At 36.1% G+C, this 14,743-nt stretch overlaps 1 protein-coding gene across 3 annotated transcripts in view; it reads left to right on the forward strand.

Moving 5' to 3' along the window:
* Nucleotides 1-14,743, forward strand: part of Epg5 (ectopic P-granules 5 autophagy tethering factor) — a 118,889-nt gene that overhangs the window by 40,375 nt on the left and 63,771 nt on the right. For all 3 annotated transcript variants that reach the window (XM_003473996.5, XM_013157170.3, XM_013157171.3), the window contains exons 10-14: nt 1,031-1,186; nt 4,214-4,371; nt 7,678-7,832; nt 9,734-9,874; nt 14,074-14,238. In XM_003473996.5, coding sequence (XP_003474044.1) covers nt 1,031-1,186; nt 4,214-4,371; nt 7,678-7,832; nt 9,734-9,874; nt 14,074-14,238 — 775 coding nt within the window. The remainder of the gene's footprint in view (nt 1-1,030; nt 1,187-4,213; nt 4,372-7,677; nt 7,833-9,733; nt 9,875-14,073; nt 14,239-14,743) is intronic.

Here is a 14,743-nt window from a genome sequence, read left to right on the forward strand (position 1 = left end):
AAAATTGTAAAATTTCTTTTCCTACTTTTGTTTCCAAAACAAATAGATTTTATTCATTTAATTTAAATATGTATCTATCAGCTTTATGAAGCCTGGTAAAGGATTACAGGCTGTCCTCAAATTCTGGATATCACTTTTAAGGTCTAGAGTCAGCCTTTTGTGGATGGTAAGGAAAATGAGATTGTGGAAGAAGGGACAGCTGGTGATTTGGGGAATGTTATCAAAAGTCCATTCAGTTATTCATTTTCTGATTTTGCTTAATAAATAAGGCCATATATAAAATTTGTTTTTTGGCCCACATATATGATGTATGATTGCATGCTTAGTAGGACTGTACTTTGTTATTTTATTTCCTCAATAACTAAAAGAAAGACATTATTATTGTCTCAAGATCAATATTCAGGACCCCTTATCTGTTTTCAGCATTACTGCAGGGTTCTACTTGGACCTAACTTTGGCATTATTATACCTTCCATTAGTAATTCCTACATTGAAGTGGGCAGAAAAGTCATGTGGAGGCTCACTGTAAAATACAGACTCCCAAGCCCTACCTGATTTTATAGGTCACAACTGGGGCCCATTATTATATAAACATGTTTTTTAATATTATAGTATTATAATTACCTTTTTCAGAACATTTTTCCATATGTTTCTTGTAGTGAGACCTCTCCCTACTTCCTATTATCCGCCTTATCCCTGCATATCCCTTCATCTTAAGATATACTTGTATTCCTCTTTCCTGCTTTGCTTTTCTCAATGTCACTTAGCAACTGTGTGATGGACTGTATATTTTACTTTATTTTGTCTGTTTACTTTTCAATAAATGCACTTCAGGAGGGAGGTTCCCCCCACCCATTGTATTACCTTCAGAACCTGGAAGATAATAGGTGCTTAATAAATGTGTTTAAATGCATTAATCTTATGAAGGTGATGTAAAGGTGCTGATATAGGAGAGTGAATGAAAAGCTCTTGAGTTGTCTTTCCTCATACTCAGGATGAATTGCTCTGAATTGTCTTTCCTGATACTCAGGATGACCCTTGGTTATGTGAGTGACCACTGGGCACAGTTTGTGAGCCATAATGAAGGCGTGGGAGTGGCCTTGCAACCTTATTCCATGGAGAAGCTACAGGTTGAATTCGATGAGCTGTTTTTGAGAGCTGTCCTGCATGTGCTAAAAGCCAAAAGGTAAGGCATTCCATAATGACTGGTGAGACTTACTGGCTCTCTATAGTAATGTCTTAGTTTATTTCATTTATTTCTTATTTGAGCAAACCCTTGGCCTTTAGTTTCCCTATCTGTAGGTGTTCCTTGTAGTCTGAAATCATGTTTCAGGCTTCTATCTTAAAATAACTCAAATCCAATGTCTATCTGTAGGTGTAAAATAACTCAAATCCAAATCTATCTGTAGGTGTTCCTTGTAGTCTGAAATCATGTTTCAGGGTTCTTTCTGTCTTAAAATAACTCAAATCCAATGTCTCAGTTTTGCTACCCCTGAACTTTTAGGGCAGGGCAAAACAAAGGTGAATTTCATTACACACTAAATTTCTATGCTTACTCTGAGGCACTATAGACACTTAGTACAGTACTTGTTACATGATTGCTCATTTTACTACTAGGGCTTTGAAATACAGAAATGTCACATGGTTTTTGGTCTCATCTTGACTGCGTAAATGTTTGTGGTCTTCTGATAATTCTGTTTGGGCTGCTTTCTTCAGCCTAGGATATATTTCAGGCACAGATGGGCACAGCTGTGCATCCTCATTGCCTTTCCTGAGCTTCTGGCCAACGGTAGCAGCAGGTTCTGCCACAAGTACTCTTTCTTCTCTAGGAGATGTGGGTCACCCATGACAGTAATGATCCTCTTAGCCTAGAACCAAACCAAACCAAAAGACAGAAAACAAACCAAACCATGTTTATTACATAGTTGCCATGTGGTCTGAACTATACCCTGTTTTGTGATGTTACTCTTTTGGCCTCTGTGATTTCTCTTCATTTGTTTTGGGATCTGTTATATTACATTGTCAAATTCTGTATGAATTGTTAGGATAGTTAATAAGGCAGAAACCTTATAACAGTTTCTTTATCTTTCAGGAGTCTAGCTGTTCTTTTCTAAGTCACTGTGGGTTTGGACCACTTGTAGCTGGTCTAAATTCATAGATGAAAATTAGACAGATTTTATTTATTTTTATTTTTCTCTTAGTAAACTTATTTCCTTTGTAATTTGTCAGTTTCTAGCTGTGCTCAAAATGTAACAACAATTTTGAGTATCTTCCTGTTCGTTTTAAATGTCTTTAAAAGTGAAAATATTTACATGGAATTTTAATAAACATTGTTAGTTGTTTTTGAGTTAATGCTTGAGTAGCAGATAATTAAAATACAAATCCCTGGTTATAAACTGGTTAAAATAAAATTGGGCAAGACTTGGTTTCTGCTCAAGTTATTTATAGGCTGATCTGTGTTTGTAAATTATAGTAACTCAGGCGTTTCTCACAATGTGGTTTAAGGCTGGAGTCTTAAGCCTGGCGGCACATGCCAGCTTCTCAGGAGATTGAAGCAGAAAGCTCACAAGTTTGAGTCCAGCCTGGGCAACTTAATGAGACCTTGTCTCAAAATAAAGTTTAAAAAAATCTGGGGATATAGTTCAGTTATAGAGCACTTGTCTAGCATGCATGAGGCCTTGGGTTCAGTGCCCAATATCAGAAAAGAAAGAAAAGGGAAAGAATCACATGACTCTGAGACATCAAGGATGAATGTAAAAGATGCAAATTCTTGGGCCCCAATTGTGACCTACAAAATGAGGATCTCTAGGTAGGGAAGCTATTTTACAGTCTCCAGGTGATTTTTCTGTCCACTACGATGTGAAAAGAACTAGTGGAAGGTATGATAAATCAGGTATAAATGGAGTCCTGCAGTAGTATTGAGTTGGAGCTCCGATGAAGATGTCCTGAATGGAGGGACATTGTTGGGAGGTGTAGGGGATTGTCAGTGAGTTTAACATTCTGAATGCAGAGGAGACTAGCTGGAGATACAAGCTGGCTGTCTTGTGGAAACTTTTAGTATAGGACCAGAAGTCTGAACTTCGTTCAGTGATCTGTGAGAAACCGCTGAATGGTTTTGATTCTTCTCTAACCTGGCATGCATGTGCATCTCTAACCCTTTATGCATGCATACAAGTGAACATACATACAGCTTAGCGTACATCCCATCTAGGCATAGTACCTCAGATTTTTTTTTTTTTTTCTTTTTGAGAGAGAGTTTCAGTAAGCAGTTCAGGCTGCCTTAAACTCACTTTGTAGCCCAAGCTGACCTCAGACTCACAGTGATCCTCCTGCGTTAGCTTCCCGAGTGCTAGGATTACAGGTATGCATTAGTACCTCAGATCTTTTTTTTTTTTGGTCTTTTTCGTTTTTATCAGTACCAGGGATCGAACTCAAGACTGCCTGCTTGCAAGGCAGGTGCTTATGCCACTGAGCTAAATCCTAGCCCCTAGTACCTCAGATCTTAAAAAGAATCTTTGATTCAAAACCATTTCTGCCTTTTACAAGTCTATGTCTTAGTAACCTCATGTATAAATTAAGAATAATACCAATAACTATTGCCTTGGTTTTATTTAGGATGAAATGGAATGAGGAAAAAAAAACAGCAATGAAATGAGTTGATATTATATGCACGTTGAATATCCCTAATCTGAAAAGTCCAAAATCTGAAACTTTTTAGTGCTGACATGGCACAAGTGGAAAACTCTGTACTTGATCTCTAGTGATAGGTTGAAGTTAAGACAGGTACACCAGGAATATTGTATAAAATTACCAGCAGGGCTATGTGATAAGGTATATATGAAGCAAATGAATTTTGGGTTTAAATTTGGCTCCCATGCTTGATATATCTCATTATACATATGCACATATTCCACCCCTCTCCCCCAATCCAAAATCTGAAACAGTTGTGGTCCCAAGCTTTTTGGATAAGGGATACTTAACCTGTGTGTGTGTGTGTGTGTGTGTGTGTGTGTGTGTGTATAGACTGAATGTTTCATGAGTATTTGGTGTTACTGTTATCCATTGTTTAAGTGCTTGTGATCTAAGCATGTTAGAAGAGTTGTGGCACAGTGATTTAAAATTTCTTGTTATCTGTAAGAACTGAAGATTCGTTTCTACTTTCTTACTATGGTGAAGCTAATTAATATTCAGAATCCAACTTCTTAAAACACAGACTTGGCATTTGGCTTTTTATGTCTGAAATGCCCTTCGGGACGCTGTCTGCGCAGATGCTCTGGAAGCTGTTCTACCTTATGCACCAGGTGGAGCATGGAAGCCTGCAGTGTCTTGGCTCTGCCCCCCAGCCTGCTGAGTGCAAGAGACAGCTCCAAGGTACAGCTCCATCAGAGCAGGCAGCTCTAGCTTTTCCTGCCTTGTGTGTGTCATGTGTGTGTCTTTATTCTTTTTATTTTTAGAGGAACTAAAAATGTTCTGTAGATTCTGAAATTCAAGGCACTGTTTAATTGTTGGCTTGTTAGATGTAGAAGCTGGCATATCTGAAATCTACATTTGGTTAGTCTCTCATTATATGTCCATAAACACAAGAATGAACTTCCTGGCTTAGGAATCACTTTTTGTATGTATGAAATGATTCTAGTCAGATTAACAAATATATATTAATTGTCTGGGAATTTGTTAAAGTATTGTGCCCAGGTGTTCCACTAGTAACTTTTTTTGCTGTTTTTAAAAATAAGTTGTATTGTTTTATAAAGTAGGTAAAGAGATAGATAAATTTACTTCAAATAACTAATTTTGGGGGTGGGAGATTTAGCTCAGTGGCATAAGAACCTGCCTGGCAAGCATGAGGTTTCGAGTTCGATCCTGATACCAAAAAAAAAAAAAAAAAGATAATTAATTTTGGTGAAAACCTGATAAAATTCTAATCTCATGGAAGCACTGAACTACAAGGAGTTTATTTGCTTTTGTTACAATGTTGAAAAAATTGAACTATTTATTTAGTACTGTAATGGTTTTAAAGAGTTATCTTGTATGTTTAAAAAATTTGGGAGAATTGCCAGGCATGGTGGCTCACGCCTGTAATCCTAGCACTCGGGAAGCTGAGACAGGAGGATCACTGCGCGTTCAAGACCAGCCTAGGCTACAAAGTGAGCTCAAGGCCAGCCTGAACTGCATAGCGAGACCCTGTCTCAAAAAGACAAAAAGAAAAAAAAAAATTTGGGAGAACACAGCTAAGGCTATCACACCGGTCTACATCCCTAGCCTTTTAATTTATTTTTATTTTTTTTAAATTTTGAAACAGTCTCACTAAGTTTCTCTAGAATGGGTGAGGTTACAGGCGTGTGGCACCATCCGTAGCCTTAACAGGATTTTCAAACATATCAAAAATTGATTCTATTTCCCAAAGTTTTCAACCTGTGTATCACTTAAAAGAAAATCATAAACTTTTAAAAAAAACTTTAAAATTTGTTGAGCTTCTGCTATTTTCAGGGTAGTTTTTGCAGCCTTTCAGTTTTTTGTCTCCATTTTTTTCCTTTTTTTGTTTTGGTGTTTTTTTTTGTGAATTGACTTTTGTTATTCTGATTTTGCACAGCGGTAGCTCTGAACTCTTTTATATTGTTTTGCTTGTAAAATGTTTCTTTACTGTGCTGAGGAAGTGCATGCATTAGATTGTTCCTATAATTGGAGTAGGCCTGCCTGTGAGCCAGGTGAGACCATTTCCCAGCTTTGGTCTGATCCTTGGCAGCTAGTATGGAGGTAAAACAGTTTTACAACACAGAAAACAAACTTTTCCTTTGGCAGTGCCTGGGATGGTTGACAGCACCACTTTATTTTAAATCTGGATTAGGTCTTTTCATAAGGCTGTCTTCCTCCATTGAGTACTTAACCGACTGGCATGCCCCTGTTGTGCACTGTGGTGCAGGTAGCTGTTCAACAGCTCAACCCGGTAATTGAAGTGATTCTAGGTCAGGAGGAGGAAGTACCAAGCTGGCCTTATCAGGGAGCTTCAAGTCCTATGCTGGAAGATGTTGCTCTGGATTCTAGTTCGTGTAGCCCTTTTACTTTTTCCAATCTTATGGCCTTTGTTGGTTGGCACATAAGTTACTACGACTCAGTAAAAGTTTCATTTCCCTTAATAGGTTTGGACCTTGAGGGTCTTTGCATTCAATGCTGCTGCTTTAATTTGCTATTTGTTAGTTTTTTTTCTTTTTTTGGACACAAGGTCTCACTATGTATTCCAGACATGACTTGATATCTCTGTGTAGCCCATGCTAACCTTGAATTTGCAATGATCTTTCTGCTTCAGCCTGCGATGTGCATGAGCAATAGAGGCTTCATTTGTTAAATCTTGTCTTTTTTGAGGGAGACTTAATTTTTACTGTTTGTGGAAGCCTAAGGCTTTTTGTTTTACCTTCCTAACATATTTGGTGTTTAATAAGTATTATAAGTCCGTATTCTCTATAATCAATTCTTTTTTCACTGTGATAATGGAGATAAAGTGATCCTGAAATCACAGCTCCAGAAGAAAAGATTTTGACTGTTAATTGGTAGACTGCTCAGCAGTGACTATTAAAAATTGGCTTCATTTAATTAGGCTTCTTTTTGTTTGTTTCTACTATGTTCAGTATTATAAGTAAAGTAGACTCATAAGCAAATTTGATAAATGTATAATTATGCTTATGTTTGTTCTCTATATAATGTTTTAAAAGCTAATTAGAAAGTTTTCTTTCTCATTTATTCTTTTCATAGAATTCTTTAAAATGTAAGGCCTCTCCCTTGAGTGTAACTTAAAACATGCTAAATTAGAATGATAATTCCATTTTCCATTATTTTAAGAATGTTCTGTGTAGTAATTTCTGTATAAATCCATTTGGAGGAAAGGAAATGAAAATTGGTTTGATAGTGCCCCATGGAGTTGTTTGAAAATACAGGAAATGTGATGTGCTACTTTTGATTTCTCACATGTGTAAAGCTGGCTTGTTACCATTTACTGTGAAAAGTTTCATTGGGGAATGTATTTCTTAAATGACTTTTTCTTCATTGTAAAATTTTCTTTTTGTAGTATCTAGGTTTCTGTTACTTATCACAAAGTCCATACTGCCTCCTAGTGATAAAATATTGTTTTCACAGCAATCTTTGAAAGCTAGACAAAATATATGGTATATGTTACTATTTCAGTCATGATTGTAACTATTTTTTTTTTGTTTCTACTCTTCATTTATTAGCCAGTATCTTTTATTTGAGATTCTGTACTGTGTGGTTTGCTAGTTGAGGCAGTTTATTAATAGTGTCTTCATTCCTGTGATTGACAATTATTGAAGGAATTCAGGTTGCCTATGAAGTCAGCATTACTGCCGTTCAAGATTCACCTGATAACAGTGGTGATGTCTTGCATTTACAAAATACTTTGCCAGGGATGTATCATTTAATTTTCTGGAATAACCTTTTGTGACTGAACTGAGATTTGGAGATGTAAAATGTCTCTTCAGAGGCCACCTTACATTTAGAATTTGTTGGAATTTCAGAGATCGTATATATGGTCCAGCTTTCTTCCTGATACCAGTAGAAGATCTTTGGTATCTTTCTAAATATTTCTAAATATTCTTTCTCTCTGGAAGAGTAACTGAAATATATACATTTATTCATTCTCCACTTTAATTTCTTGATATGAACTTGCAGACCCAGAACATTTTGCGAACTTTGAGAAGTATCTTTCTTCTATGAATAGCTCAGAAGAGATTTGCCTTCTAACAACCTTTGCTCAGATGGCTCAAGCCAGAAGAACCAACGTGGATGAAGACTTCATAAAAATTATTGTTCTAGAGATATATGAGGTTAGAATATGAAGTTTTATCAATTAAATGTTTTCTTTTGGTATTGCTTTTTAAAAGTATTACATGGAAGGGACTAGAGAATCAAAGGAAGTCTTGTTTGCTAGAGGGAATTTTAAAAGTGTGAGTTAGACTATTTTCCTCTGCTATCTGTTGACATTGATATGAGTTTTCCTAAGAATAGACAGTGTGGCACAGGCTGGCACTCGTATCTTGTTTCTCTGTCTACCTTTTACCCGCCCCAGATTCTTCTTGTCTGCCCCTGCCAGTAATGTGGAAACTGAGCCTACAAACTGATTTAAATGAGATGATAGAAAAAAAATACTGAATTTAGAATTGGAAGATCTGAGTTTTGGTTTCATTCTGCTATAAATTGCCTGTCTTACATTAGAAAAGAAAACTTATAGCTGGGCATGGTGATACACACCTAGTAACCCCAGCTCTTTGGGAGGCTGAGACCCAGGAACTTTCACTATGATGTTTCTGTCTGGGAGCCAGCCAACTATGGACTAAAACTGTGAGCTAAAATAAATCTCTCTTCCTTAACTTGTGGGTCTATTGCCCAGTGAAGGGAAAATAAAAGGACATTTAGCACTGTGGGCTTTGTCTTCCTCATCTACAAAATGACCGGCTGGGTTGATGTCCTTGCATAGTTTATTTCCTAATGTTGAAAGAAGATTCTCCTTGAGTTTATCATTTCCCAATACTCCACCTTGAGAATGACAGACTTCGGTGATCTTAAGTTTTTTCCAAGTTCAAGTACCCTGTTCTGATACGTATACTTTGTAATAAGACATGATGACATTAAGGCTGGATGGATCTGGAATTTCAGACTGTCTTCATGGTCTGAGACAATTAAGAAGAAATGTATTTTTACATATATTAAATGACAGTCTCAAGATCTATTGAAGTAATATTTATGGTCTTGAACAGTGTTTTCACAGTGAGTCACAGTAAAACTATATTATATACTATATTCTGACCCTATGTGTATAATTGAAACAAAAAATTTTCCGGTGATGCATTTTTTGCTGGGGAAGGGGGAGAGAGACAATACTGGGGATTAGGATTGTGGTTTCACACATGCCAGGCAAGCATTGTAGCCCTGCACTACGTCTCCAGCCCTTTTTATTTTGAGAACTGTTCTCACCAAGTTACCTAAGCTGGCACTAAGTTGCAATCCTCCTGCCTCAGCTTCCTTGGTAGCTGGGATTACAGGCATATACCACCACATCTACCCTGTAATGTATTCTTAAGATTTTGTATTCTTTTTTATTCTCTTATTTTTTGGTTCTATTTTATTGTATTTTTAAAATGCTAACCATTAACATGAGTGGATTGTAAACTATAGTCTTTCGGAAAGATGTAGTTCAAGCAAATTAGTTAACATTGATATTTCAGAAGCACTTGTGATTAAAGATCTTATTTTGTAGGAGAGATAATGTATTTCTGTGAAATGCATTGTAAGTTTCATCATTTTTGAGATTTCTTCAAAACTAGAAAAGTTTTCATGCTGAAGGGACTGTTTCATTGCTACTAACAGACTTATTTTCTTTTGAGATAGTATCTCACTATGTTGGCTAGTCTCAACTCTTTTTTCCTTGCCTGACACCCCATCATTGGTGCCACAGGCATGTTCCACCGTGGCCAGCTAGATACATGTTTTCATTCAGCACTTGATGCCATTGTTATGAATAATTGACATTTTCCCGCATTCCCTTTCTTCCCCCCTTCCAGCTTTAGGGCAGTCAGTTTGCTGTCTGGAGGCTGACATCTTTCTGAATGTAGTGTGGACTGAGGTTCAGTGGTTAGATTCTTTTTGTTTGGCTTGAAAAAACTATGGAAATCTGTTTTGTTTTTTGATTGGCATTAAAAGTGCTCTCTCTCCTTCCACTGCCATTTAGGTATCATACGTCAGTTTGTCCACCAGAGAGACTTTTTCAAAAGTTGGTCGAGAGCTTTTGGGGGCCATCACAGCTGTTCACCCTGAGATTATTTCTATCCTTTTGGACAGAGTTCAGGAAACCATTGACCAGGTTGGAATGGTAAGTGTGCTGACTGTTGTCATTTTTTTTAATCCTGAAGTGATAGAGCAATGGCAAAATTGGAAGGTTGTTGGGAATGATGGTGCTGTGTAAGTGGGAGGAAAGAACTCATGTTAACTGTTACAGTGTGTGTTGGACTGTGTGCTGTGCGCTACGCCAACCAACTTGGGATTAGCTGCTGCTTATAAAACTCTGGGATTGGTTCTCTTGAGTCTCCTCAGAATTCACTTTACCACTTTTCTCAATAACAGGTCTTTTAGATGATCACTAGTTAGGAATTTTATTTCATAATTTCTTTGGATTTCAAACATTGAGAATTAAGGTACATCCCCACCACTTTTATAATTTTTATTTTTTAAGACAGGATTTTGCCAAATTTCCCTGGCAGTGCCCACACTTGAGACCTTTCTGTCTCAGCCTCACAGTATACTGGCATTGCAGGCATGTGCCACTATACCTGGCTTGCTTTTCATAATTTTTATATTTTATACTTGGAGGAAATAACTACGACTGAGAAAGGAGGCCCTATTGAATCAGTCTAATGCAAACAGTGCATATCTAAAATAAGAGTATTAACTGTATATAGTGGTGCTCACTTGTAATCCTAGCACTTGGAAAACAGAGAAAAATTCAAGGCCAGCCTGGACTATGTATTGAGTTTAAGCCCAGACTAAACTACATAGTGAGACCCTGTCTCAAAAAAAAAAAAAAAAAAAAAAAAAGTATAATATATATATATGGATTGCATGTAAAAATATTTACAAGTAATACTTTAAGGTGAACATGTTACAGATATAGTTTATTTCTCTTCTTTTGGCAGCCTTTTCATAGTTTTTGAAAGTATTACTGAAATATAATTCATATAAGTAGGTGAATTCTGTGGCTGGAGAATTGTACATTGAATCACATGGTTTAGTTTCAGCCTGTGATGCTTTTCTCTTATTCTTTTTCTAGTTTTGACAACAATGTACATTCTTAATTTACCACAATACTTCTAGTAGTAAACTGTGTCCAGAAATACGCTTATCTGTAAATGTAAAGATAAGAACCAAGATTTTTTTTAGAATACCTGTGAGATAATGCCTGTACTATCTCTATGTAGTTTTCTTTTTCTTTGAACTTGCTGAGCTTTTTGGAGCCCTTTCTGCTTTTAACATAAACAGTGATGGCTTTGATTTGGGGCTAGCTTGATTCAGACTCTAGCTTCACAGCCTGGGAATGAGCTGTTGCTGGCATCCCTGACATATTTAGCGTGTACCTGAAGAGAACCTTCTGTTCTAGAGACCAGGCATGAGAAAACACATCCTGTGTGGAGATTGATTTTGGTTAGACAGCTGTTGATTAGGAGCAACTTCTACTGGAGATGCTAGAGTATAAGACTTAGAGATGTGTTTACAGACAACCTGCAAGTTAATGTCATATTTTTCTTTGGCCTAGTCTGTGGCTTTAAAGATTAGTACACTTCTGTGGATACATTCTACCTTGTTAGTGAAATACATGTATCTTTTCATACATTTTGTGAAGTAAAATTAGTGATTTCTTTCGGCTTTCAGTGAAAGCATCAATATATGTTAAAATATATAAATCTATTTTATTGAAAAAATTACTAGAATTGTTAGATTCTTCATAATCATTGTGCCTTTCATTTTTTTTTTTTTCACACTTTCTATTTTGGTTAGAACCTTCATTACAGAATTGGGAATAGTAGTAGTTGTAAAGGTTCTTGCTTCATTCTTGGCATTGGAGTTGAGGTTGTAGCTCGGGGCAGAGCATTTGCCTAATGTGCACAAGATCTGGTTTCAGTCTTCACCATCACAACAAAAAAGTTCATCATTAAGTCAGTCAAGAGTAGGTTTTTCCTTGATGACCTAATTAGACTGAGGAATTTGTATTTCTAGTTTACTGAGATTATTATTATTTTTAAAAAGTTATTATTTTTGTCTTTTTAAAGACAGGGTTTCATTATACAGTTCAGGCTGGCCTTGAACTCAGTTTGCAGTCTAGGCTGGCCTCAAACTCATAGTAATCTTCCTGCCTCAGTGTCCCAAGTGCTGAGTTACAGGCTTTTGCCACCATGCTTGGCCTTAAAAATTATTATTACTACTATTTTGAGATAGGTTCTCACTGTGTAGTTCAGGCTAGTCTTGCACTCACTGTGTAGCCCAAGGTGGTCTTGTACTCGTGGTGATCCTCCTTCCGTGTCCTCCCAAGTTCTGGAATTATAGGCATGCACCATCATGCCTGGCTTGCTGTATTTAAAACACTATTTTTATTTTTATTTTTTTGGTACTGGGAATTGAACTCAACGACCTTACACTTGCCAAGTAGGCACTTGTGCCACTGAGCTAAATCCCCAGCTCAAAACACTATTTTTAAATCAGTGTGTATTTAGGAACATTTTTTGCATCCATTGAGATAAGGATTTTTCTCCTTTGTTAATGACATGGGCTAACTACATTGGTTGCCTATATTCCAAATTTTAGTTTTTCAGATGTTGAATTGTCATTTAAATGGAGTAAAAAAACCACTTGATCATATATAATCCTTTCTAAGTGTTGCTGGGTTTAAATTGTTAGTAATTTTGCATGTATTCATAAAATTGATCTATAATTTTTGTGTTATTATGTTTCGGGAGTAGAGTTATGTTAGCCTCATATATGAGTTGACAAACATTCCCTCTTCTGTCTTGAAATAATTTTTGCAAGATTGTTCTTAATTCTTTGACTGGTATTTGACTGGTAGAATTTACCAGTGAAATCATTTAGGCCAGGAGTGTGTGTGTGTATGTGAAGTCTTTCTTTTCTCCTTTTTTTTTTTTTTTTTTTCCAGATCATTTTATTTTAAGAAAAAAAGAAAAAACCCTAAAAATTTCAAAACACATCAATCAGGGGCAACAGTACCTTGCACGTTGTCATCCTCAAATCATTCAGCCAGAGCACAAGACATCTGCATTCAGTTGTTTGAACAATATCAGCACAAATCTTTCTTTTCAGCGAACTCAGAGAAATCAGTAGTATAACCATCTTAACTGTTTTTTTCTATGTATACACATGCATATATATATGCTAATGTTTACACGTGTGTCTTAAAACATTTTTTAAGAGGGCTGGGAATGTTCTTCTGTGATGAAGTGCTTGCTTAGCATGCACTGTCCTCTGTGTTCAATTCCCAGTACTGCAAGAGTAGGAGGAGAAAGGTTTACTGGAAAACTTAAAATTTCATATATGGCAATTGTATTTCCAATCTAAACTATTTCCCTTACAGCAAACTTTATTAAATGAACCTAGGTTTATCTTATTTTGTACATGTAGATAGGTTAATTAAAAAAAAATAGTTGTTGCTGATCTTTTGTAAATAGGATTTTAAAAACTTATATGCAATCTGACACAGGAAACTAGCTCTTAATAGCTCTTAATTTCTCTCTTATGAAAAGCCAGTTATAAAGAATAAAATAAAGGCAGACTTTTTGGAGTAGTATGACACATTCAAAGAAAGGGTTAAACATATGGAGAGGAGAAAAAGAGAATCAAAAACAATTAAGGTGTGTTATATACTAGTAACAAAATGAATGTAAATTTCATGTATTGCAAATACATACTAACAAATAATAATATGGGGTATTTCAAATGTATGTAAAAATAGAATAGTAGAATCAGCCTTTCTGTACCTGTAATTCAATTTTAAGTCACCCACTTTGATGGATCTTGTTTCGTATATATCTCCATCTACTTTTTTTTTGAACTGAGAATTGAACTCAGGACCTTACACTTGCTAGGCAGGTGTGCTGCTGAGCTATATCTCCAACCCTTCATCCTCTTCTCAAAAACCTTACTCCTCTTCCTACAGATTGCTTTGAACCAAATAGAAATGTGTTTTTAAATAGCCAAAGTGCTTTTTTACTCTTGGTAAATGATGACCTTCCTTGGCTTCAATAAAACTTGTATCATAGAATGATGGTTTACCTAAACTGAAGCGTATCAGTTTACATATTAAAAATTATTAGAAAGGATTGCTAAGTTTGCTTTTGGTATATCATTAGTTTTGCATCCATTTGATTTACTTATTCACCATTTTTGTTTCACTAGTGTAAAAAAAACTTCATTTCCTCTTGGGAAAAAACCATTTACAGTTTAAAAATATATTATAGCAGTATGGGATTGTCTCAGTCCTGCTTTTAATTATTATTCTCTTTTAATAAGGTTTCTTTATACTTGTTTAAAGAGTTGCCTTTGTATCTTTGGCAACCTTCTGCTTCTGAGATAGCTGTGATTCGGGACTGGTTATTGAATCACAACCTGACAACAGTGAAGAATAAACTGGCCTGTGTTATTCTAGAAGGACTGAATTGGGGATATGCTGAGCAGGTATGTGTTAAAAAGTTAAAAAGGAAATTCCATTCTAAAGAAGCATTGTCTTAAAACTTTTCAACATTTTTAAGTATCATTGGAAATTCTATAAATCTTTTGGCTGTGTCTGAGGTTAGGATGTATTCTATAGTTCTGTTTTGCAGAGTGACATTCTGTAAATGAAGATGCATTGTTTTGTGTTGAAAATTCTTCCCTTTATTCTTAGACCACTTATATATCTTGGTTTTTCTCTGGCTAGTTATTGTAGTTTCTCCTAAATGCTACTTCTGTCCTTGGTTTCTCTTCCTCCTGCAGTTTGTCTTGCATGTCATTGCCAGAGTTGTTTTCTAAAGCATTGTGTATTAATGATGAGCATGAGTTTGAACCAGTTTGCCTCGTTCTCATCTCAGCTTTACTGCTTCTGGGTTGTGTGACCAGGAAGCTTTCTCAGCAAGCTTCTTGAATGCTCTGGGCCTCCACTGCTCTTCTGTAAGCATTGACATAAATAGATCTATCTCATGGG

This window comes from Cavia porcellus, unplaced genomic scaffold, assembly GCF_034190915.1.
Source record: "Cavia porcellus strain 051 isolate PalLab524CR breed Dunkin Hartley unplaced genomic scaffold, mCavPor4.1 scaffold_20, whole genome shotgun sequence".
NCBI classification, from domain to species: Eukaryota; Metazoa; Chordata; class Mammalia; order Rodentia; family Caviidae; genus Cavia; species Cavia porcellus.